This window comes from Simochromis diagramma, unplaced genomic scaffold, assembly GCF_900408965.1.
Source record: "Simochromis diagramma unplaced genomic scaffold, fSimDia1.1 OVJJ01000603.1, whole genome shotgun sequence".
NCBI classification, from domain to species: Eukaryota; Metazoa; Chordata; class Actinopteri; order Cichliformes; family Cichlidae; genus Simochromis; species Simochromis diagramma.
The window spans coordinates 13,421,376-13,446,806 of record NW_024387414.1 but is presented as its reverse complement, the minus strand read 5'-3'; the positions used below and the strand labels follow the sequence as shown (position 1 = coordinate 13,446,806).

The following is a 25,431-nucleotide window of genomic DNA, read 5'->3' as shown; positions in this document are numbered from 1 at the left end:
GCTTATCTGCATAAACTTTTTGGAACTTGTTGGCAATATTTTTTTTGCCAAAAGTCTTTCTGGTACTTCATGCTACAGTAGGTGTTTCAAATGCATCAAAACACGCACAGACACATATGCACACACACGCGCACACGACAGAAAATGATTCCAGTCACAATCTATGCATCAATGAATTCACTTCAGATTGTTTCAGAATGTTTTATCAGGTTCTTTTCATTTGTGACCATGTGCATATCTGACAGTATAGGTATTCATATGATCCTATGTCTGCTTGGTTGTGTATGAATGTGTATGAGTCAGGCAGTGTTTGGTGAGGGCAGGATATAAATCTGCTGATACTGTTTTGTTTGCCTCCAGCAGCCTTCTTCAACCTTTCTCACAGTCTCTCACCCTTCTCTTCACCTATCCCATTTTCTTTAAGAGATTTTTTCTCTGTATTTTTTTTAAACAACAACAAAAAAAAATATTTCATTCTCTTTACTATTTCTTTACATTTTTTCCTAGCTATCTTACTTTTCTCACAGACACAATAGAGTAATATTGACTAGGTCTGATCTCTCAACCTTTGCCTATTACCAATGTGCTAACAAGGCAATATACAGCCTTCCCACACCTAGTGAATATGTTGATCAAAAGCATTTTAAAGGCTCAGGAAATGAAACAATACACTCCCCCACTCTATATAGGAATACTGTGGCGGTCAATGCATTCTGTCAGGTAATTTAATTTTCCTTTTCAACAGCCAACCTGTATAAACTACCTGGACCTGTAGTTTAAACAGGTTCACAGAACGAATATTTTGTAAGAAATCTTTTTGCAGCGCATTTTTATTTTAAAAAATAAAAACAATGCTAAACAATCAAATACAAGTATATGATGCCAACTGCACCTCAGTTTACTGACTAACATGTTTCTCCAGGTTTCTCTGATTTTGGCTTGATCTTCTTACCGAAGTGCTTCTAGGATTACTGTGGCAGTGGTGTATATTAGCTCGCTGGTTTCAGTGATACCAATTGTGGGGATGGTGCGTAGAGCAGTGTTTACATCTGCAAGCATCTCGTCTGATGATACTCTGTCAATGAGTTGGGGTAGTCATAGATCATTTGGTAATGTGTCTAACTTGAGTCTGGAAACAATCATCATCAGCTTAGTAGATGCATTTGTCATTGTAAGGGGCTCGTTTAGTTCCACTGTTCTCTTCTGCCAAGGTTTGGCTCATCATTTCCACACTTTGACTGCATTGAGCATTAGAAGCTGTAAACCTGAAACTGGAAGAGAGGACCCACCAGACTCCAGGTACAACATTAGAGGTTTCTGATGTGGAAAAAGAGTGCAATCCTAGGAACAGCTAAGATACTGCACAAAACATTCAAACTCTCAGGCCGCTTGTAGAAGATCCAAGCTTGAGGAACACATACATACCACACTCTGGGGGTGACAGCGAGATTAATAAACATTTATATATATATATGTGAATGTTTATTTATGAGGGATAGCTCAGTAGGTGAAGTGGTGGCCCCATGATCGGAAGGTCGAGGATTCAAATCCACTGAACGGCTACCCTGAGGTACCTCTGAGCAAGGTACTGTCCCAACACACTGCTCCCCGGGCGCCCAGTGGCTGCCCACTGCTTCACTGAGTGAATGGGTTAAATGCAGAGAGCAATTTCCCCACGGGGATCACGTATAAAATATTATTATTATTATATAAACATATAGTATATCAAACAGAAATTAAAAAAACATTCTGTCTTCAAAACTAGGGCAATTAGTCTCCATACTATCCAAACACTCACAACCAGTTGTTAGAAGGAGTGTTTATGCAACTCATTGGGAAACATGCTCCTGACCCAGCTTTTTTAAAGGTGTTGCTGGCATCCAAATTAAAATTAGCAGGAAAAGAAATGCAAAATCTGTTTAAAATTTTTACTTTGTAATATTTAGCCAGTGTATCAGTAACTTGAGCTCATTCAGCTCATGATCCATAGCAATTCACAGGTTATTGTAATGTGCAAAGTACAGAAAGAAAGACCGAAAGAAGTTTTTTTTTCTTGCCACTGGTTCGCTGCATTGCACAAAATAATGAGAATTACAGTAAATCCATTGGCAAACACTAATATCCTGGACAAATTAATCTCTTTCGCAGCCAAACCAAAGTGTTCAGGACTATTATGACTAGAAGTTCAGAAGCAATTAAGGCCACAAAAAGCTTGAAAATATGTGAACCCTTTAGCATGTCATAGCATTGACCATATTAGTGACGTTAACACAATGTTGAAAGGAGGGCTCCAACCAACAACTAGGACCACTGCCTCCATGATCATTACCTGCAAGACCATAATCATCAGCAATAAACAGGATACAAGTGGCATGCAACATATATGGTAAAGAGATATTTCAAGCTATCGAATAATTTTGAATTTCATAAAATTAGTTGTTTGCCCTTTTGTGCTTACAAAACTTAAAAACATAGAAAATCTTATTTTAACTGCTGCTAAATGGTTTGAATTGAATATTGTTCAGTACATCAGGAGACAGAATTTGGTGAAACTTTAAGTAGTGGAAGGTATTCTTTGAAAATAGAAAATTACCTGTAAAACAACAAGTATGATCTTGACCTTGAGCACAGTTTGGAGAAAGACCCATTAAATTATCATTTTAAGTAAGTTTCACCTAATTTGGACCAATATTTTAGGAGGAATAGTGATTCATGTGAACATGAAAAAGTGCTTGTACAATGACAATTATGACCATGACCTTCAGCACAATTTTGGTTAAAGTCCATTTAAGTAATCTTTGTGTAAGTTTGATGAAACCTATACTCCAGGAAGAGTAGCAATGCTGTGGACAGACAAAAGTATGGGCGACACCATAGAACAAGATTTTTCAGCTGGATTAACTAAAAATAAATATAAGGCTTAAGTGATTTGCAAATTATAGCATGTTTTACTTTTTTGGGCACAGGACAGCATAATCATGACTAAGGTCAGGGCCCTGCATGCATATGAGTAGTAATGTATTTTTTCTGCAGCGGATAACGCTAATGGCTCACACACTTTCACACACATATACAGAAAAACTGGGAACATTATAAAAAAAAGTACAGAGATCTATCTTCCCTTGTCACCTCCCTCTAATGGTGAAAGGTCAAGCGTAGAAGAATATTCTGCATGGTAAACACAACTGCAGAAGGTCACTGACTCGCTCTTGCTTAGTCTCTCTCTGTCCTTGTATACTGCCCAGGCAAAACTTATAAAATACAAATAAAGGTTTTATACATTTTGAATAATTTAAAAATGTGAGTGCACTCTAGTTCTGTGCGTATATATGCTTAGATATTACCATCAAATACTAATACACGTGTGTGTGTGTGTGTGTGTGTGTGTGTGTGTGTGTGTGTGTGTGTGTGTGTGTGTGTACTTACTCTACAAAAATAGTTCGAGAGTCTAGCGGGGTAAGAGTTGGTGCTTGCAGAGGTCCAGGAGGAAGCTGTGAAGTCAGCATTGTAACTTGTGAACTGTTGGTGCAACCCACTGAAGTGCATGCACTCAATATCAGGACATGAGTGGTGTATACACCAAGACCTGCAACACAAATGCACACACCCAAAAAGTGAAAGAGAGAAGCGATAGTTCAGTCAAAAAGATTAACTTGTGTTGCACCTACAACCATCAATACTCCTCTTCCCTGACTGTTACTTCACTGTTCTTTCGCTTTAAGTATCTTTCTTTGTTTCAAACCTATTCTCCATTTACCATCTTTTGTAATCTCACTCTGTGTTACACATTCAATTCTTCCAAATAATGTATAATTACTATATTCATAATCCTTCCAATCACTGTGAACATCAGACACTGTGCATTATTAACCCAGCAGGGATGATATGTGCTCTCATGCCTTCATTAACCTAGAAAGACACTCATTGCTGGGCAGTAAAGCTGTATAGGATGTGTCCTGTTCATGTGTTTGCATGTATGTTTATGCACATTTCTGCATTCCATGTGTATATGTGTATTGTATTAATGTGTGAGTCTATCTGGCGCATGGCTCAGTTATGTGACATGTGTTTCATACCTTATTTAGATCTCTTTAGTGAGAGCCTTCAAAGCAAATTGTGTGTATGCACGTGCGCTAATGTTTAGTTTTCTTTGTTTCTCCGCTGCTTCATTTTCATGTGTGTGTGTTTAGCCGTCTTTTTCAAAGTGCTATTCCCTTGGTGAGGACTCAGACACTCTTCCTGCTTTCAAATGCTAATCCTCCACTCCATTTTGCCTTTCTTCAGTGTTCCCCTTCTCTTTACTCCGAGGCCCCATCCCTCTACAGTCACAGTTACGCTGGAGCACACACACACAACCTCACATGCACTCTCTCCTCTTTACCAGTGATGTTGTGTTGTCTGTTTTTCCCTCTGTAGACCATTTGGTTGTTGTGATAGAGGAGGTACTCTGTAATGCCTCCATTGGGCCTATCAGTGGAACAAAAAAGTGAGATGAAGGTAATATTATTATATTGTGTACACTATACCATATATTGTTTTTGTGCCAAAATCTATGTTGGCTGCACATTTATTCAAGCTGGGGGAAAATATAAGCAATACAGAACCAAATTCTGTTCCTGTTTTACAATACTGTCCATTTACTACTAATTCAGGATGTACTTATTACTTTCTCGTCATTGGTGAAGGTTCTTGAGTTAAATATTAATATGCAGCATGAAGGTGAGAGAGGACAGGTAAAAACTGTATTTTTTGTTACCTTGCTGGAGGTTCCCAGTTAACATAGAGTGCTGTGGGGGATGAGACTGCAGCTGGAGGAGACACAGCATCGGGAACTGATGTATAGAAGAATAAAATCAAGTTTTTATGTTAACACAAATATAGTGATCGGCATAAGGAACTAGAGTAAATATGAACACGTAGTGTATCTTTTAAGTAACAGTGAAGAAAAACTATGGCAAGCCTTAGTTTTATAGAGGTTATCATTCTATATCATCAAATGTCACCGATAAATAATTCAGTATTTCATATGGTGTTAGACAGTGACATCGCTTTGGATTACTTTTCAAAAGGTTTTCACCAAGAGAGAAAAACGTGAAAATTTTATGATCTCATGTTCACTGATCTCAAATAAGGTGAAGAAAAATGTGCCTGTACTCAAGGATAAGTGAGTAAAAAAAGTGTCTGTGCTGCATTTGTGTGTGTTTTAAATTAATTCTTTCTCCAGTCTCTCTAACATGTTTCAGTGTCTTAACTCTGTGCTCAGTGAAAATCAATACAGTAATCTGTTTTTTTCTTTAACTTCAGATTGATTTTTGCTGTCTCTGTACTGACCTCTGCCGTCACATTATCTCCCCAACAAGGCCTGTTAGTCCAGTACAGATTAAAGTAACATATAACATAAAAATATGTCTTTTCCTCTTTTACTTTTTCTTTCTTCATGCATGTTTTTATATGACTTAACAAGATGGGAAATAAGCTCTCTTTGCTTTTTACCCTCTCTTTTGTCTCCTCCTTTCTTGTGCCAGCACCCCTCTTCTTTTTTCATATGCTATGTATCTCATGCAGGAAACAGGTTGAACATATCTAAGTGTGTTTAGAAGTCTCTGCGCTCTGTGTCTCTGTGCATAAAGAATCATACATTTCTTCTACTAGTAAGGACGCTGACACTGAAGTTCTGTTCACAGGTGCATGAATCTGTGAAAGTTTGCACGTGTTTGTTGCTTACCTTCCTCTGGGGTTGCGATACTCCATCTCAAATCATTATCACCATTGTTGTTACGAAGGCTCTCAGTGCAACCAACAGGAGTACAGGCACTCACAGTGACAATGTACCGAGTAGACGGAGTGAGACCCGACAGCACACCTTAAGAGGAGCATATAAATGTCAATGAATAAGGTTTACGCATTACACCGTTTAAAAAAGAATAACTTTGAAGAATACACACTCAATTTTGTTAACTCAGCTACATGTCAGAATGCATACTTGCAGTGTACATACACTATGGGTATAGAGTATTGCTCGACACAAGCCCTGAAAGATTGTAAAAATATCCTTTGTAAGTCCTTTGTGACAAATCAGGCCTATTTGTATCCTTTACTTGAGTCTTTATCAACAAGCATCAACAACACAATTTAAATGCTTTACTTGTAACTATGGGCTGCTGTTGCTAAGCAAATCTACTGTGCTTGGCAAACAGAGAGTCTATTCTAATTGTAAAGCTTCAGCCGTCTCTCTTTGGATGTTTTTTGTCCTCACCGTCTTGGCCCTCTCCACCCTTCTCTGTATTTTCTAAGTCACCCTCTCTTCTCTTCCACCCCCTCCCAAGTCTCCCCACCATTGTGTCCAATCACGCTGCACTTGTCTCTCTTTTTCACTCTCCCTTACTGTTACCCATGTCTTTTAATTCAATTAGGGGCCAGGGCCCCACTCGGCTGCCATTACACCCTCATTTGCTTTTCTGTGTTTTTTAGCCATTGGTGTAATTCTGCAGTCAGGTGTTGAGGCCATCATAAATTAAGAAGAAGCCTTATCAGGGTGGACTTAATGTCTGGCAAAGAGAGGGGGAGTGAATGAGAAGCAGCGAGAGAGACACTGAGAAAGACTGAGACAGAGAGCTCATCTTCATATTTGCCTAGAGACATGGCGAAGTGGATGAGAGGGGGGACGAATAGCAGCAGCGGACGCAGACATCATCATCATCATAAAAGATGAAGTGGGGAAAGATCGAAAAGTGAGCAACAGCTAGAGAGAGAGAAAAAGGAGCAATGCCAGGGTATGACATCATTGGGGTAGTCCTGAGTGTCTTGTTCCAAATGGAGACAGTCTCCTAAACCTGGGGACTTGCCAAGGAGAAATTAACAGGGTTGGCCAGGACAGTGAGTACATGCACTAGTATGTTTTGTCTGAAATACAAATCTGAAAAAGGAAGAAAGTAAGCAAAGGAGACATTGTGAATGCTTTTTTAGTAAAGGCTAAAATGTAAAGGACAACAGGTGCAATAAGGCAAACAGAACTAAAGCTAAATTTACCTGTACATAAAGTGATGTCTATTGTTTGTTGTTTTAAGTTTGATTGTTAGGTGTAAGTGCTCAAAAGAATGCAGTATAACATCCAAAACAAAAGTGCAAGCAATAAAACGTTGTGCAACATAGTGAGTAAAAATGCAAAGAGCAAAGGATGACATACTTTTGGGGAGGTGTAGAGCTTAAATAAATTTTAAAATGTGTCTTTGTAAATGGCCTGCATTTGTATAGCGCTTTACTCAGTCTCTAAGGACCCCAAAGCGCTTTACACTACATTCAGTCATCCACCCATTCACACACACATTCACACACTGGCAATGGCAAGCTACGTTGTATGCATTATATTTATGACTACAATGGTTTCGTGCATTTTTTACCTGTGAAGTTTCCGTTAGCCAGGAATGTGGCTCTGACAGGTGGTAGTTCTCGGTAGTCTCTGTTGTAGGCCTTTAGCTCATATCTGTCAATCAGTCCCCTTATGTCACCAGTGGGTGGCACCCAGCTCACCTTGGCACTGTAGGCGTTTAAACTCTGAACCTTTATTGGAGGTGGTACAGATGTAGGTACTTGAAAGGCCAAAAGGAAGAGAGATGCAAAATGAGACTGTGTAGGAAAAAAAATCCCATGGTATTAAAGAAAGAAAACAATCACATACAATAGTTAAACTTAACAAAATACATCTTAAGAATAATAATAAAAAAAAGAAATACAGGAATTAGTTCAGGGCAAACAAATGTCAAAATAAAATCTAAACAGGAAAATATACATGAAAAAATATGCACGAAAAGCAAAACAACAAGATGGGCGGACATGAGAATAAAGAAAAAGCATTCCCCATCTCTCTGTGTTTTAATAGGCCCAGTAAATCATACCTCGCCATTAGCATAAATAGTATTTATGAGAGTAGTAACTTTTTCAGCGCTGATTTAATACAGCCAGCCATTCATTCTGGGCTATATTTCACAGCAATCAGCCTCCCTCTTTCTCTCTAACACTCCCCTTATTTCTCTCTCTGATACCCTCAGCAGCTCTGGTGGCCCAACTCCCATCCCACTTCCATCCTCTGCATTACAATCACCTTCATTTTCTGTCACCAGTCATCTTCCGTGCAAACTTTTAAAATAGTCAAATAACTGAAATTATAGATACATTCTTACACACCATAAGGCTCACACATTCTTCGGTATCTGAAAATGTATCCACATATCATTCGTATCTTTAATATCACAAAATGAGGCCAGCTGTGCTGGATATTCGGCTATTTATTTATTTTATTTTGGGCTGTATGTTCTATTTTGTGTAAACCTTTAGTTATTTTGTGTTATTAAGTTCGTGTTTTTTTCTACTTTCACCTTCATTCACCAATTTTACCATTTTCTTGCATTCTTATCCTTTTCTTTCTCCCTTTAATATCCAGTCACTGTGCATATTTCTTCATCTCCTTGCATTTTCTCACTTTTCTTTTAATTCGTTTATGACTCTTTGCTCTTCCCTTCTCCTGCTTTTCCACTTAGTCCTTGCCCTCAATCCCCAGCTCTCTCTTAATTTCTTAATGTTTTTTAGCACTTCCTCCCTCCTGATCCTCCATTCCTCTTTCTGGTCATAGCATGGTGTACCGAGACCTACCAGTGTATTGTTCACTACTAACGAGGAGCTTTATATTACACAAGGGACCACACAGGCCATTCTGGGTTAACAGCCTTTTACTGTGATGCCCTTTATAGAGGCCTTATCAATCTCTCATACCGTCAGGCACATGTAATATCACTCACTGGCTTTGGATTACTCACATACTGTACAACATAGCAGTGGTTTTACAGCCAAAATCTCTCAAGATCAAAGACTTACTCTACTGAACAAAGTACAACAAAGTGAACATACAGTAACACACCTCACTGTGCCGAACATGAAAATCAGTGTTAGAAAATTAAGCTTCTGTTTCAGACTGTCAGGGAAAATTTTTAACGTTTTGCAAGTAACTTTGTCTTTGGAATATAATTCCAAGACAGAACTCATTGAACAAACTAAAATACTATAGCAGATACCACGTTTAAAGGACTTTGGTTATATTCTATAACTGCACTTGTAGAGTTTGGGTGTTTGGATGCATTTTGTTGCTAACATCTGCAAACATATCAGCATGATAATAAGGATCTCACACACAATGACATTTTACCTTTGCCTCGGCTGCGTCCTCTTTCCCAAGGTCCGGCCGCCCAGCCTCCTGCAGCCAAGGCCACAAACCTGTACAAGTACTCTTAAAATATATGTGTATTTGTGTTTTCATACACAGGAAAAGGGGTTAGGGATAGGGGGAGGAAAAAACAGAGGCAAGGCAAAACTGTTTTAGCCAAAACTGTGTTTGACAAAAAGTGCACTAAAAGTATAACATGTTCTTAAAGCTAATGTGATGTAATTTCCAGCTGTAAATTCTATTTGAACTTCTTGGATGGTTAGCTTGTATTCATCTCTGTGTCAGTAATATAATGTTGCAGCACAGTAATACCCCCAGTGTAAGCTTTAATCAGAGAACATGACGATGTAAAAGCAATTACTACTAATTAGAGTGAGCTGCTAACATGGTATAGCTGGAAGCTGTGCCTCAAAGTCATATAAAAATAGGTCTTCATGTATCAAGCAACTATACAGTGACACAAAAAGCAACAGACGTTTGAAAGAAAACAACACTGTGGCAAAGCTTTCTCAATGTGACACACTCAACAATGAAATATGTTATGAAATAGAACCTCAATATCTCTACTGGTAACTTAAAAACTCTCATAATTCTTATTTTTTAATGCATTCCCTGAAGATTGAGCACACCTACAAACGTAATGCTGATACTATACCAATGTATATGTATACTGTGCGGTGTTACCAGTGAAAGGCTGTAGATTATAATCTGTGGCTTGAGTCTTTTTTCCACTGTACACCAGGACCGAATCGTTTCCTCTGCAGTTGTACCGGCTTTCACTGGTAGGACAACCATCTAAGTAGACTCTGACAGAACGGCGTGAGGCAACAGAGAGATTAACACTTTGGCTGATGGGAGGGTTTCTGTTACCACTTCTTATAGTAAGATCCTTTAAACACCCTCCTAGACCTGTGAAAGGTAAGAAAAGGAAACATAAAGCAGAGAGAGAGAGTATAAAAAGTAGAAGCAAAAGTGAGAAGGAATCTTTATTATATCAGGGAAATTGCATTTTCCATTTTTTTACATGTCAAATGGGATTTCCCGACTCATATAATTATGCCACAGGTTTACTGATGCCAAATTTACAATGCTCTTAAATTTTAGTCAAATGTTAGCAAATAGTATGATCGCTATGAGTCAAAGTTAATTAATTTAGTGATTCTTCTGCTACACAGAAGAGCAGGCAAGTTATAACTGCAAATAAATGTACTTTAACTTGTGCAACTGAAAAGAAAGCCAAACAATGAGCTCAAAATATGTAAATACTATGCTTGATGATGAGATTCAAGGAACTGTATAGGAGACTGTAGCTAAATGAGACATTTTTCTTGGTTTGGCACCTGCCACTTTAATGAGCGACATGCAAATACTACCTCAGTGCATGTTATCTCACCATGTTTGTGACTTCGCCTGTCTAGAGCAGAATGTATGAGCTCTGGTGGCACGCCCCCCAAATATAATGGTGAATCAACTCTCAGCGTCACTGCTCCTCCCATTCCCCTTGCTTCCTCTGCCCAGTCATTGACAGCAGCTGAGATAAGCGAGCCGCGTTTTGCCAATGACAGTTGTTTCCAGTCTCCATCGCAGTAGCTAAGCCCCACCCACATGCTGAGTTCAATCACATGACCTTCAGAGGAGAGAATGAAGGACAAGAGACCAGCTTCCAGCTCCACCTTAAAAAATATAAACCAGTAAAGAACACGTTAAAGTCTGTCATTAGATTCATTTGAGTATTTTCAGCATTAGTACGATAATTTGAAACACGTCTCTGCTTTTACCAGCATAAAGTCTTCAGTTTGTGTGTTGTATGTGAAGAGCAACAGCGCATTCAGCTGGTCTGTCCTAAAGTCCATAGAAATATCAAAGATCTGCCCTCCAGTAAATACACCTGAGTCCAATTCCAAGTAACCTGAAACCAGGAGGAGAAAAGTGTCAGTTTTACCAGCAGAACGAGTCAAATTTAAAATGTGCAAAAGGTACTTAAATTTCCCGTCATCTATTCATAAGTGACAGACGAAAGACTGTATGAGCTGGCCTTTTTAGACAGCAGTAATGGAGGAAATGTACACTAATGAACCTGATCTTTCACACAGAGGCCAATTAACTTATCATCATATTTATCAACATGAAACAAACTCATTACCACCAACATCAGCAGCAAGCATCTTATTAAGATATGTTGTGTTGACAGTGCATTAGGAGCACTAAAACGAGTGTAAAGTTGTATCTGAACACATATTTGCACAGCACCAAGCACTTCATGCTCATTGTAACTGATACGCTGCTACATCATGTGGTTTTCAACATAGCAGTATGCTATTTTTGCACTTTACGGTCCTACCATGACCCAGAAAATGGGCTCCATCCACAGTTTGAAGAGGACATCCCTCCCAGCTTTCATACACTGCAACTTTCTTTGTGGCTTTTGCCCAGTCAAGACTTTGCCATTCCTCTGAGGGGCTGTCGGACATCTTAAAACTCACATCTCTGAGGCAACCAGAGAAGCGCTTTCGCACAAGTCTGGCATCTCCTGGTGAGACAAGCAAAAACAAAAGTCATAAGATTACATTAAAAATGTTTACTTGTTACTTCCAATCAAAGACTATTCAACATTTCGAGGCACAAGGTCAAATAAGGGATTTTCATGGGGAAGAAGACACAGTATTTGTGCATGAATAGGAGCTCAACTCTCCGTGAGATCCAGAAACCTCTAGTCATCTTACAGTATACCTCGCTAAATTATATATCAGATACCCAGAAAACATGCATATAATCCAGTGGCCACATGAAAGATTTTAATATGTAGGTGAAAACCCACCTGAATCCTGTCTTAGTAGAATGAAATTTTCTGGCAGCCCTCCAATGAACACTCCCATGTTCTCACCTATCATTGTGCTACCACTTAAAGCGGTTGCACTTCCTGATGGTGGTGAAAATAAGAAGCAAAAGTGAGGAAGTGGAGAATAAAAAGAATACATAATATTATATTATTATATTGAATAATTTAAGACACAAAAGCACAGGGGGAACAGTGAAATATATGGAAAGAAAATGTAGATGTACCTCTCATATAAGGGAAGCATATAAGGTAAAAACAGATTTTGCGCAATTCTAATGAGTAAAGTCAATATTTGGTGCAACCATGTTTATTCTTCAGGTCTTTGCTGACTTTCAGAGACTGTTCCTCTGCTATAGATATAGTTTTTCCTTCTTTTGTCCTCCACTTGTCCAATTTCCTCTGAATGTTTAAGAAGCCACTGCACACCACGCCGAGTTTCCAGCTAATAGCTTTTCGTAAATCACTTTGTTGTTACAAAAATAAATGAATGTGAATGAATGCATATATGCAACAGCCTGCTAGTAACAAAGTGCCTAAAGATAGATTTCATTTTTTTAAATAAAATTTCTCTCATCTGTAAACCCAACATTATTTCATCACTTGACTGGGTGTGCTTTCTATAACTGAAATATTCATAGATCAGTGCTAAGTGGCTTAACAGACAAGCAAAGAGCATTGCTGTGAAAATGGTTAGTCACATACGATACAGTAATATTTTTGTTATCATACACAGACTGGGTGGAATTAACCTGGATAATATCTCCTAGTCAGGGTGGGGGGATTTACAGAATATATACATAGAAAAACACAGACAATCAACATCAGCCTCACAAGATTCACATCCAGATATATGTATGTAGATAAGCATATTACACACACACACCCACACACGGAGCAGATGCACACAGTGGTCAGTATGAATACAAGGAGAGTTACCTCTGTATTGATCGTTTACAACGATTGTTCCCACGGCCCCTTGCCTCGTTGCTCTAATACTATGCCATTGTCCATCATTGTAGCGGCGCCCTCCATCACCCTGTACGCTCACAGCCACCGCTGAACCCTACACACATAAACACAAGCACGCATGAAACCCATGACACAAGCACAAACTTAAGCACATGTGAACTGATGGTGTGAGGATATCCACTGACTTACATTTTTTTCCAAACTATCACAGATCAGTTAACACAACCTAAGATTGCTGGCTCAAAAGACAGAGATCGAGCTATAACAAAACACGCGGATGAGGTAAATTTTTAAATTCTAACTAAAAATCAAGGATCAGCGATACCAATCACACAGACACACATCATCTTCAAAAGGACACAAACATGCACATATAACCATCAAAGTGTTGTTACAAGGCTTTTTGCTACCTATTAAGTATGACATCATTGTTGTGATCAGCTTTTAGCAAGTAGCCAAAGAGTAATGTAGTAAAAGAAAAGTATGGGTAGATGCACACATCTACACAGACGCACATGTGGTGATGAAGATTTAATGATGAGATCAATAAATGTATGAATGCCAAAGTATATCAGATTCTGACATCTTTACTATCTTTGCTAGACAGCTCTACAGCTCTACTTAACAAGACAATGGGGGAGGAGTCTATTCACTTGATTTTTTAAAAAACTCCTAACGCACGCGCGCGCACACGCGCGCGCGCACACACACACACAAAACAAGCACCTGCCCAAAGAATAGTAAAATAGTAGTGGAAGCAATTGGCACTCAACTCTTCTGGATAGTAATATTGAGATAAATTTATAAATACCATTCGATTTAAGATGGTTTTACTGAAAAGCACTGATATTTTATATTGTGAGGAAATGTATAGGATCAGACAATATGTGTGCTAAAAGCAAATAGTTTGATGAAACAAAGGTCTGGTGATGAGGTGGTGTCATCCTTTGATTTGTGTGTGTCCACTGTTGGATGCCCCAATGCCCAATCTCTTTAATATACAGTATGTGATAGAAGAAGTCAACACACACACACATAATATAAAGCACTTATCCAAAGTGCTGCATCTGTGACTTTCCTGCAAATACTTGGCAGCTTATAACACAATATGAGCATGAAGTTTTGGTGTGTTTATGTGTGTTCTGAATACATGTAAGAGACAGACAGAATGAAAAGGAAATGTGTGTGGGGTGTGTGTGCATGTGTGGCCATCTCTCAACAGAGAGGAGGTGACAAAGGAGGAAGTGGTTTGTCACTTCTACATCAGATGACATTTAGATCTGTGTTTAAACTTTCTTAGTGTCCTCATGTCAGTCAAGTCTTCACACACTAAAACTGGCATTTAACCTTTTTTTTTTTTAAGAACAGATGGAACAAATGGTCAAAGAAAGCCTCACACAATTTTGTCATCTCAAGTTCAAGTCTGATGGTCTCACTAGCTCACAACTAAGGAGTGCATATGTGGGGAGAATAAAGTTTGACCTGAAGACAAGTTGCTCTGAGTTTTTTTCTTTTTCCTTTAGTCACCATCTGATCGAAAGAGGGTTTATCTGGATGTGCTGCACCTCATAGATGACTTGTGGGGCCTCTACACTTGCACACTTTGAGAGACTGAGAGACGCTACCTGGACATTTGTTGCTGTAAAATAATATTGTTTGGATTTTTAGTTCATGAGACCCGTTTTCAATGTAGAAAAACCTGGATAAATCACAAGCTTAAATTGAAATTTGAAAACATCTGTTGATCGACTTTTTACTGCATTATGTCAGTAAATCTTTAGTTATTTCATTTTCTCTTTTGTTGATAATATTACTAAACTGCCAGGATTCCTGTCCTGATAATAAAATGACTAGACCTATCAAATAAGTGATATCGGACAAAACAATAATAATCAGCAACAAAGAATAAAGTCATAACTTGCCATAATTTTTTATGGCCATCGCAAAGAAACACCTCTTGCCTTTAAACCAGTCTGAGTCTGAAAAACGCCGCATGTTTGGCATTATGTGACAGACACCACAGCTCCATGCATGGATGCACTTGTACATTTATAGCTAGTTGCTGACACATTAACCACTACTCACCTGCATCAATAAAGTATAAACTGCCTCTTTTACATTTTGAGTGAATGCTTTTTTAAATGTTCTTGAGCTGCGATATAAGTGCATGTGTGGCAGCTCACATGTGCACACATTTATGAGCATATCACCTGCCTGTGTCATGCTAAATTACCCCCTCCCCCCTGCATTGGTAATCCCATTAGGCTAGCTCAACAGGCTAATAGGGGGAAGTAATGGGCCCAGCTATATGTATCTAGGGGAACACTAATAAGCCATGACTCCACTCCTACTGTTAATTACCCCAAACTAGCCTAAACAAAGGAATCAACCCAGTTGGAGAAGATACACATACACTCCATCACACATCTAGCAACATAACCACAGACACACTAATCAACAGTGATAGTCAATGATCTGTTCAGTGACATACACCCATCTGCACAGACAGATATAACCCATAGTTACATTTTGATGAAGAGTTTTTGATAAAGTATTGCACAATGATACTAATGAGAAACTAAAGTGTGTATGTGCATGTTTGTTTGAGTGTGTAATTAGTTGGTGGCCTGATGGAAGTATGTGTAATCATCTCCCATCATCACTTTCATCATCGAAGTCGTTGACTCTTTAACCCTTCTACATGCGTCTGTATGGATGGATAAGGAAAGTCAGGCTGTGTGGCTGTGTGCATGTGTATGAGTGTGTGTATGTGTGCGTGCATGGGTGCAAAGCTTAATTAGCTTGCAATTGGTATTCGCGCGTGGTGACTGCAGGGAATGAGTTAATTGCAGTCCAATTCAAACGTTGACACACTTTCAAAGTTTTTCCCCTTTCCCTGCCTCCCTGACAGAAACCAATGAGGGGCTACAGATCACATTTATTAGATGAGAGAAAGTGAGAGAGAAAATGGAAGAGACTTGGAGAGAGAGCAATACAGAAGGAAAGAAAAACACAGGTGAGAAAAGTGAGTAGGTATAAGGAGTAGAATTAAATGGGGGGAAAAAATCAGGTGTTAGACAAAAATGCACAATCAGTAAATACAGATAAATACAGCAGCAAACAAAATGTATGTTGTAGTATGGCGCAATTTAAATGTTTCAATTATGCAGAGACGCTTTTGAAACACATTACCTACCTGTGGGTCAAACAAAAAGTAGAGTCGTCCATTTTTTATCTGAACAGCCAAAAACTCTTCCTGATTTCCTGGAGAGAAGCTGCAGAGTAGCAGGCCATCAGGGGCCCGAGTCTTAAAACTCAGCTCAACACCTGATACAAAGGGAGACAAGGAACAAGATGGGGGAGATGGACATTTAGTAAAAGAGAGAGACAGCCTAAAAGAGGATTTTAATTCCGAGTTACACGTTATCTCAGTGTTAAAGCTGACCACAGAAAGTTCAGGTTGCCTACAGCATGTATTTTATATAAAACCCTCACTGCTTGCATCAAGATTAAGAGGGTCATTAAATTAATTAAATGCACTTGATTAACTGATCATCAGTAAGTGTGGTCATCTCTATAAAAGCAGACGTTTGGGCAATTTCCTGGTATAAAGGCTTCAGGTGTGAGATGTTTGGCCATAATGCACATCATAGACCAAATATCAAGCACGGCGGGAGTGGAGCCAGCGGAACTGAGGACTCATTGACCATGAACTGTATATTAAAGTATTTTAAAGTCATCCCAAGCACACTAATGAATCTACAATAGAATCACTGAAAAGAAAATAATCTAAGTGTTGCAATGGCAGAGTCCAAAGTCCAGAACTTAAGTCAACTGAAATGCTGTCCATAGACGAATGCCCATAAATCTCTATGAACTGAGAAAATGCTGTCAAGAAGAATGAGCCAAAAATTCATACAGACTACAGTTACATTGTTATTGTTGCCAAAAGTGGTTCTACAAACTACTGAATCAGGCGGCGTGCTTAGCTTTTTACCATATCACGTACAAAAGAGTCTTATGAAGTCTTTCTTTTTCACAGCTGTATATATACACGCACACTGTCACAAGAACCAACAGGACTCTGCAGGGATTGTTTAAACCCCAGTCTGAGACGTCATGTACTCACATAATGCTTACCATTAAGTAAAAAAGAAAGAGGAAGATTAATAAATGTACATTTCTATCAAAATAACTGTTTCCCAACAGCACTAAACCTCTAAGCTGACCTCATTTCCTGTGTAAGCCAGCCATCTAGGATAATCTTACCACTAAGATACTTCAGGGAAAACATGAAGATTGATCTTAGAAGACACACCTGCTTCCACAGTTTTGGAAGCTTTCACTTGTAATGTCTTGCTTTTATCTCATGATACCACAGCCTTCCTTTCTTTATCTTTGTAGGATAAAGTAGTTAACAGAGAAGTCTTTAAAGTGTCAAAGACTAGGGTTAAGAGAGAAAATATGATAACACAACAAACTGAAGTTTTGATAGAAATTAAACATGAAATTAAATTGATCATTTTCTGAATCCCCAAATTTTTGGCCGGTTTAGTTGCCACCTCCAAAACAGCATTTTATCAGTAAGTGTGTTAGGAAAAGTTTCTATTGCTTTCCTACATTTTCAAGTTATACATGTAGCATTAATCTGTCAGAAGATTGGTGGCTCAGAACTTAAAAACTCATAGGGAAATGCTAAACTGCTAAAATGTCTGAATTCTACCTTTTTCAGATAATTCTCAGTTACGCTATTTTCAATTGGAGAAGCCTAAAAAATCATATCACCTAAAATGACAATGGATTTGGGATCTGACTAAACAAATGATGAGGAATATTCAGAATTAATCCTTGCATTTTAGTAATGTGGGAAATTTGGAGGTTCTTAGGCCAGCAGAGCCTTTAAGACACACGTGCACACACACACACGAAACATTCATCCAGCGTGCTGCCTTGTCATGTTACCATGGATCAGAGATTTGATCTTAATCCACTACTAGATCCACATAACCACACAAACCAAGAAGGTTTATGTGTGTGTCTGTGAGTATGTGTGTTTCTTCAGCTCTGTCTGTCTCAGTAGAGAACAGACATGTGGGAAGATCTGAGGAGACCAATGCAGTCAGTCCAGGGTTCATCAGAAGCAAGTGTTTGCAAAATAATTAGTGTGTGAATTCTCTTAAAACAGAGAGAAGTCAGACACTATACAGAAAACTCAAAATGAATACAGATTATCAGAGCTCAGATCTCAACCTTTTTACACAGTTTTGAAGTCTTTTCTTGCTTTTTGTAACTGGATCTATTGTTATGCTGTAGATGGTTGCAAGAAGCAAAAAGAAAGACTTGAGTTGTTTTTATATATCTTAAAAACATAAGTATACCACACATGACTATAGAAAAAAACAAAACAAAAATAAAGGTAGTCCGAACTAGCTGTTATGTAGAAATAACCATAGAAGGAGCCATTGAAGTCAATCTGTAGGGTTTCATGCATTTGTTGATATGGAGGTTTATGCAGATGTGGAGCTGGAGCGTGTTGGGATCACAACGTGAGGAGTTTTCCTGAAATAAATTTGAGAATGTCAAGTGCTACATCTGCCAGCACATCTCCACTTGTGGCAAAGCACTTTGGTCAGATGACAGTCGGAAACATTTACCTTCTAATTGGATTGTTTGGACTGAGGCCACATTGGAAAACTGTGTGAGCTGCATCTGACTTAATATACAAAAGTGGTTCAAATCAGAAATGAAAATATCATGTCATGTAGAATCTGAAAAACAGATGAACTATAGGAGCAGGTGGCCATGTACTGGGAGCAAGCAGCGGTGTTGGAATAGCTACATGACCAGTCTGAGCGCCAGACAAATGTGTTGGGCTGGTTCCTCTGTCCCGCATCTACTCCCCCATGTAGAGGGAAATGTCTTTCAGGATACAGCAGAAGCATGCCGCTGACCTGAGGAGGAGTGGGTGCTGCTGTCTGGCAAAGCCCAGGTGGCGCTCTCAACTTGAGAACAGATTGGCCGGGGTTTAATAACCTGTTGGGGCAGTGTGTGGGCATGTGTTCACAACCTTTAGTGGTGTGTAGTGTCTGCACTGCACTCAGCGGTGACTCTGACTCTGGAGAGAAGGAGATGGCAGGGCCTCCTCATGAGGCCCCACCGGCTTCAGTGATTCACTCCACCAAAGATTTTTCACTAGAGCAGCCTTGTGATGGCACCTTACTGTACACTCAGCCTTTGACCAAGTGATAAGAACTGATGGTCACATGGTGCACCCTGACACGGCGTCGGCCTACCCACATTTTATATTGATTAAAGATAGGCTTTATTGAGTGAGTCGTGATGCTCACACAGAAGAGGAACACACTCAGCTGGCCTTCCCAAAAGTGCCTTTGCACCTTGAGTGCATTAGCATGGACCTCATTTGGCTGTTTCAGGTCATCTCCCAAGTTGGCATCCCAAAAGAGATACTGACTGACAGAGGCACTTCGTTCATGTCTTGCACACTTAAATAGCTGTATGAATTACTGGGCATTAAATCTGTTTGGACCAGCATCTACCACCCTCAGACTGACTGGCCGGTGGAGCGGGTAGATAAGACTAGAGTCAGACAATTTTCACTATGAGACAAAGTGCTTATATTACTCCCCTCTACTAGCTCAAAGTTACTTGGCAAATGGCAAGGAGGCTTTGTGATCACATGGCAGGTGGGGGATGTAGGCTATGAAGTGGTATGGTCTAACAGGGGAGGAGGCACACAAATATATCACCTCAACCTCCTCAAAGCACAGAGAGAGCTTGAAACCACTTCTCTGGTGAGTCTGGTATAGGAGAGAGATGAGTTGGGGCTGGAGGTGCCAAACTCCACTATTCCCACCTCCCTCCATTGTGATGACCATCTCATCTCTCATAAGCTGCCTGGACTGGTTAGACAATAATTGCTTTTTCATGACGCTGGATTTTACCAAGGGCTATTGGCTAATTCCAGTGTCTAGAGTATTTAAGGAAAAACGGCCTTCTCCATTTCATACAGTTTTTACCAGTTTCTCACACTTCCGTTCAGCTTGTTTGTAGCCCCAGCCACCTTCTAGCGCCTGATGGACCAGGTGCAGATGGCTTACTGGCCTAAGGTGGGTGATGGGGGTATGTGGCGGGGTGTGGTATCTGGCTCAGCTGTAGGGGAGGGGTGTAGCAGTTGGTTCAGGGTGTGGTGTCAGGAGAGGGTGACCCACACAGCTATTCTTCATCGCCTGGTCATGCAATCCCTATTTCAGTACGATACTGGGACCTGACGAGAGAGCGGTGTGTGCAGAGTAGAAGGACGCAGCTGGAAAGCTCTACCAAAGAAAGCGTATTGTGGAACACAATGAAAATAAACAGCCTTCAACGTGCAACGCCGTGTGTGGGGGGTCCATCCACATATTGATTAAGAATTTGATGATAATCATGAATTACTCTACACAGACATAAACCCAGTAAAGACTGTAGTAGTATCCAAAGAAAATTAATAAAACTGTTCTTCACAGTGGACGGGCATTCTGTACATCAAGCAGGCATGTGTCATTTACATTCACGACCTTGTCACCACGATGAGTCAAGTCATATGACAGATACCTGATATTACATTACCCCTCCTTAACCTACTCTCGTAAACCCTTTTTCCTTCTTCTGCTTTTAGCCTCTCTCCTTCTTTATTACCTTTTCTTTCTCTTTTTCTACACATATTACCCCCTCTCAGTATTTTCTTTAACCTTGCATCTAACACACACACACACACACACACACACACACACACACACACACACACACACACACACTTTTTCAATCATGCTTTTTCCTGCATCTTGCTTGTGTACTTCTTTAACTTCTTTAATGCTGCACTTTTGTGCATACAAAATGTAGACAATATAAATGTGTGTTTTACATAGTACATAGTTATTGCATATATACACCCACTCTCCACCAGTCCTATGGAGAGGAGACAGACTCAAGGGCCAAACATGCTTTCATACTATGTTTTGGTGAAAGCACAGTTAAAAAACACAGATCTAAAAATGCCAGAAAATCCTACAGAGTGAAAGATATCAGTGTAGCGAAACTCTAATTCTTCTGATTTAGGGGCTGTTAAATGAAATAAATGAAATAATTTTTTCTTTTTTAAATTACATAAAAAAATCTGATAATTCATATAGTGTGTCAATAAATTCCTGAAGCCATACATGGAAGTAAACGTGTAAGGAAAATTAAGGGTATGTACAGATTTTGTACACAGTTTTTGTGTGAGTCTGCATTTTTGTGATAGTCAAAGTGTTATCCAAGCATGCTCAAATGTAAAGCATCTGTGACACTGCTCATGCTCAGCAATACTTCCTTCAGATTTCCCCACAGGACTTGTGCTACTTCACACTGACAACCACTTTGGAGCCATCAACAGACAAACCTGTGCACACACCATGACAGGTGATTCTGTTACGCATACAGCACAATGACACACACAGAGAGACACACACTTATAGACAAAGCGGCGCTTTCACTGTGCGATCGAACAAACACAATACCCCAGCAAGCACTTACAGAGAATGCATAATAAAGCCACACACGGTCAAAAACATGCACAGAAAAATTGTTGCTGTTTATGTTTTACAATAGTATACACAAAATTTTTAAGACAACGACTTCAGTTAATGAAATGTTAAGACGACTAATATACTACAACATGAATTACTTAATATCTCTAATGTGCTTTTTTTCCTGAAAAGTAATTATTTTTACGTTTGTAAAATGCTGATGGACGCCAATGTGAATACTTATTGTTTTGGTCCAGTCCTGTTATATAACACATTTCAAGTTTAGAAGTTTAGGTACTACAGAAAGGGGATGTTTGTTATAAAGCATATATTGTCAAAACTGTTTTCCGGAGAGGGCAGTGGGGGATAAGAACCCCCTCTCTAGTTGTCTTTTCTCAAAGCAAAAAACAGCACTTTAAAGGTTCTCCCCACTGTGTGCTCAGTGGGTTTCTGACTATAAATTTCCTTTTCACTGGAAGCATAAAAATCCAAATTTATTAAACCAGAGAAAGGTGTTGGACCCTACTAGTGGACCATAAACACAGTATGTTCATTCCACTCTGCAATGCAAAAATGAGTGCAAACACACTGACAACTTGGTTTTTCCTCTAAGACCAGGTAAAGAGCCAGTCATAAAGTTTGCCCGAAGGAAGAGAAACACTCTCAAAAGGCTCCTCCACCTTTTTCTACAACATGCTGAATACGAGAACTAAAATGCTGCTTTGATCAAAAAACACAGCAGTTTTTTCACGAGTGAAACAAGAAACATTTTGTGAACTATAAGCACATACAACCAGCCACATTTACACAATCAACTTGATGTTAAGTAATAAGAGTTAAAGTTCGGTTTTTTAAACCGACTTTTAAATCAATTAAAACTAAAGGAGCATTTCAAAATGAATGATTAATTCTAAATAGTGCACTGTGTTGTACTCTCGTTACCTAATCAAACGAGAAGATTCATGTTATATTCCACAATATGAAACATTAACACTCAGTTATGTTGAGCCATTTACAGTTTTAAGTAGTTTTATTTATTAGGTAGTATTCTTTCATGTGCATTGTTTCTCCTCTCTGTCTCAGTAAACAGTGGAGGTTGTGTGTAATCATCTACACAACATAACCTGAATAACTCCAGTCATGTTAGCTCTCTGCTGGCATTAATCAGAGCCTGGCGTATTAATGAGAGCGCGGCAGCTAGCTAATTACACCCATAGATTCTGCAGCAGCCCATTAAATATACAAATGACAGAATTAAAGAGCCCAGCCTCTTCTGATTAATCTTTAAATGGGGAAAAACTAATGATGTCTGTGCAAACTTTCCCTTCACACATTTCTCCCCCTCTCCTTCTCAACGTCAGTGCCTGGCAATCAATCATATTAATTAGGGAAAAATAATTTGTATCATTTAACATTTCCCTCTTTCCTGCTTAGTTGTTGCAGTAGCAGCTATTGCAACAATGTGCTGTTTAAGATGTGTCTGGATATTATCCAAGTCTATTTGTTCCTGCATTCATTTTTTTTATTTTTTTTCCCCTAACATATTTGTGTGATGTTTCATCTCTCTTCATTTAATGTGGGTTAAAGAAATGCATCTGGATTAGCAAAAATATAAGCAGAACGTCATCTGCATTTCAAACAGCCCATTTCAGGCCCAATGAAGAATTACTAAAGTGAGGAGAGAGGACTGTGTAATCTATTTTGACCCATTTCAATTTAAATACATTATTTTATAAATAATAACATATGCCTGTCTTAACTGAGAGGCAATGTCCTTAATTCAAATATAAGCATGGACAGCAGAAAGTCAGGAGAGTTCTAGACACAGAAACATAATAAATAAGATGAATGAAGTAACATGGATTTCTTGAAACAAGCACTTACGAGGTTATTCATATTGTAGCATGACTGCATATAGTTATAATCTTGTTTTATCTAAAGTAAGATTCAGTGAGGGAAATATTGACTTAATGCTTCTTATTAAGCTTTAAGAAGCATCTTTAAACACACGCGACCAGACTTCATTTATGGAAACATGCACTCCTATCACAGTAATTGCACATGGAAAAGAACCTATTTGGCAAAAATATATCTTTATATTTTTTAATAAAGTGGCCATAAGGTAACAGGTGAAAGGGCAAATACATGCTAGATAACCTCAACCTTAACTAAGATTTAACATGTAGAATATTGACCCTGCTCAATGATGTGCCCTTAGTTTGCATGTAGGATATAGAAAGCTTGAGGAACCTCAATAAATATTAATATTCCTAAGATGATGTATGATGTTGACAGAGAAAAATGATGATTTGTTGTTTCATATGGAAGGCACATCACGATCTTCTGAGGCATCAATGCTGCTAGGCCAAAACAAAAAGTTCCCTTTAGATGTAAAAGGACGTCAATTCTAAGGAACACTTTATAAAATCTTTGTGACATGCGTCGTGGGGTATGGCGCAGTCCACCTGAACAGATAAATAGTGTGCAAACATTCAGCACATAGAAAAATGTTACATTTGTCATTGCTTGAGTTGCAAGGTTTCCACAAGACAAAACGATTGACGAGTCTCCCCTTTTTGATCAATTGACTCTCGAGGGGGCATTACACTGCATTACATTCATAATCTAATTTGGCTTTGATTTGTTCGCTGTTCCGTGCGCTTCGATGGGAATAATTGTCTGTAGATGATGCTATTAGTATTGATGGTTGTAAAAGGGCGATGGTTTGAGGACTGCCGACACATTGATGGTCCAGAATAGATCCGGTCTGAAAGTGATTGTCTGATCCATTACCCTTTATGAAGGAGGAGAGCAGAGGAGATGAGAAGCGCCCCTCAATAACAAAAAATCATCATCTATTTGCTGGCAGCATTTAGAGAGATCTATTTACCTTTGTACTGGAGAAGCAATGATGAGATCAAAAATTTGAATTCCTTGCTTTGGGATAAAAATACACGACTCAGTAAGTAAAATTAAGAAGCAACAAAACAATATAGGAGACAGGTTGGTTGGGTTTTTCTGACCGCGCACTCGCTCAGTATTTTAAGAATTCAATTGCCTTTCATGAAAAACATGAAATAAAGCAGTATTAATATTAATAACCAATTGTTTGCAAAAATAAAACACAGTACACAAAATGACATGTTAAGGAAGTAAATTAAAGCAGCAGAAGTCAGAAAGGAGACCAGAGATATACTTAAAATATCCTGTCTGAACTGTGAGCTTTATAAATTATATTTAATAAATATTGCTTTACTTACACTGTGTTCAGCCACATCTATGTTAGCACCGGCATTAGTCATAACATTTAGAGACTACTCATCCTTTTAGTATATGTATGGAAAGAACAAGCAATTACAAAATCAAAAAAAAATATATATATATATATACTAAAATAGCTTATAATATTTGAATTTTTACATATGTGTACAGCCTAAACAGAACATCCTTCTCACAGTAGTCTAATCAACCATTATAAGAAATTAAATGTTGTGGGAAATGTGAATTTCATGTTAAATGATTGCCGAATTTGTTGATCAATCACAATAATTAAGCTTACTTCTAGGCTTGAGTTGCTACTTATTTAGTATTGAAGTGAAGGCAAAAGCAACACCAGCCTGCTCTCTGAGTGTTTCATATGATATGTCTCCATAACAAAGTCTATTAAAACTTCAGATCCAGAACATGAACATGGAAGATGTGGAGTACATGGATGCCTACTTTATGAACTGCAAACATACTGTACTTTGGTATTTTAAATCAAGCAAAATTGGATTATAGCGGGAATCACATTTGAAAACTTTAATCTACTCAAAGCCAGAAATATGTCATACATTTAGGAA

General features: G+C 38.7%; 1 protein-coding gene across 6 annotated transcripts in view; it reads right to left on the bottom strand.

Annotated features, from left to right (window-relative positions):
* The window catches only part of ush2a (Usher syndrome 2A (autosomal recessive, mild)), a 216,232-nt gene that overhangs the window by 105,517 nt on the left and 85,284 nt on the right, over positions 1-25,431 (bottom strand). For all 6 annotated transcript variants that reach the window (XM_040011777.1, XM_040011776.1, XM_040011778.1 and 3 more), the window contains 13 exons: positions 16,222-16,352; positions 12,993-13,119; positions 12,036-12,137; positions 11,559-11,747; positions 10,996-11,126; positions 10,611-10,890; positions 9,902-10,126; positions 9,200-9,280; positions 7,401-7,589; positions 5,726-5,863; positions 4,757-4,832; positions 4,382-4,467; positions 3,427-3,586 (listed from right to left, as the gene is read on the bottom strand). In XM_040011777.1, coding sequence (XP_039867711.1) covers positions 3,427-3,586; positions 4,382-4,467; positions 4,757-4,832; positions 5,726-5,863; positions 7,401-7,589; positions 9,200-9,280; positions 9,902-10,126; positions 10,611-10,890; positions 10,996-11,126; positions 11,559-11,747; positions 12,036-12,137; positions 12,993-13,119; positions 16,222-16,352 — 1,915 coding nt within the window. The remainder of the gene's footprint in view (positions 1-3,426; positions 3,587-4,381; positions 4,468-4,756; positions 4,833-5,725; positions 5,864-7,400; positions 7,590-9,199; positions 9,281-9,901; positions 10,127-10,610; positions 10,891-10,995; positions 11,127-11,558; positions 11,748-12,035; positions 12,138-12,992; positions 13,120-16,221; positions 16,353-25,431) is intronic.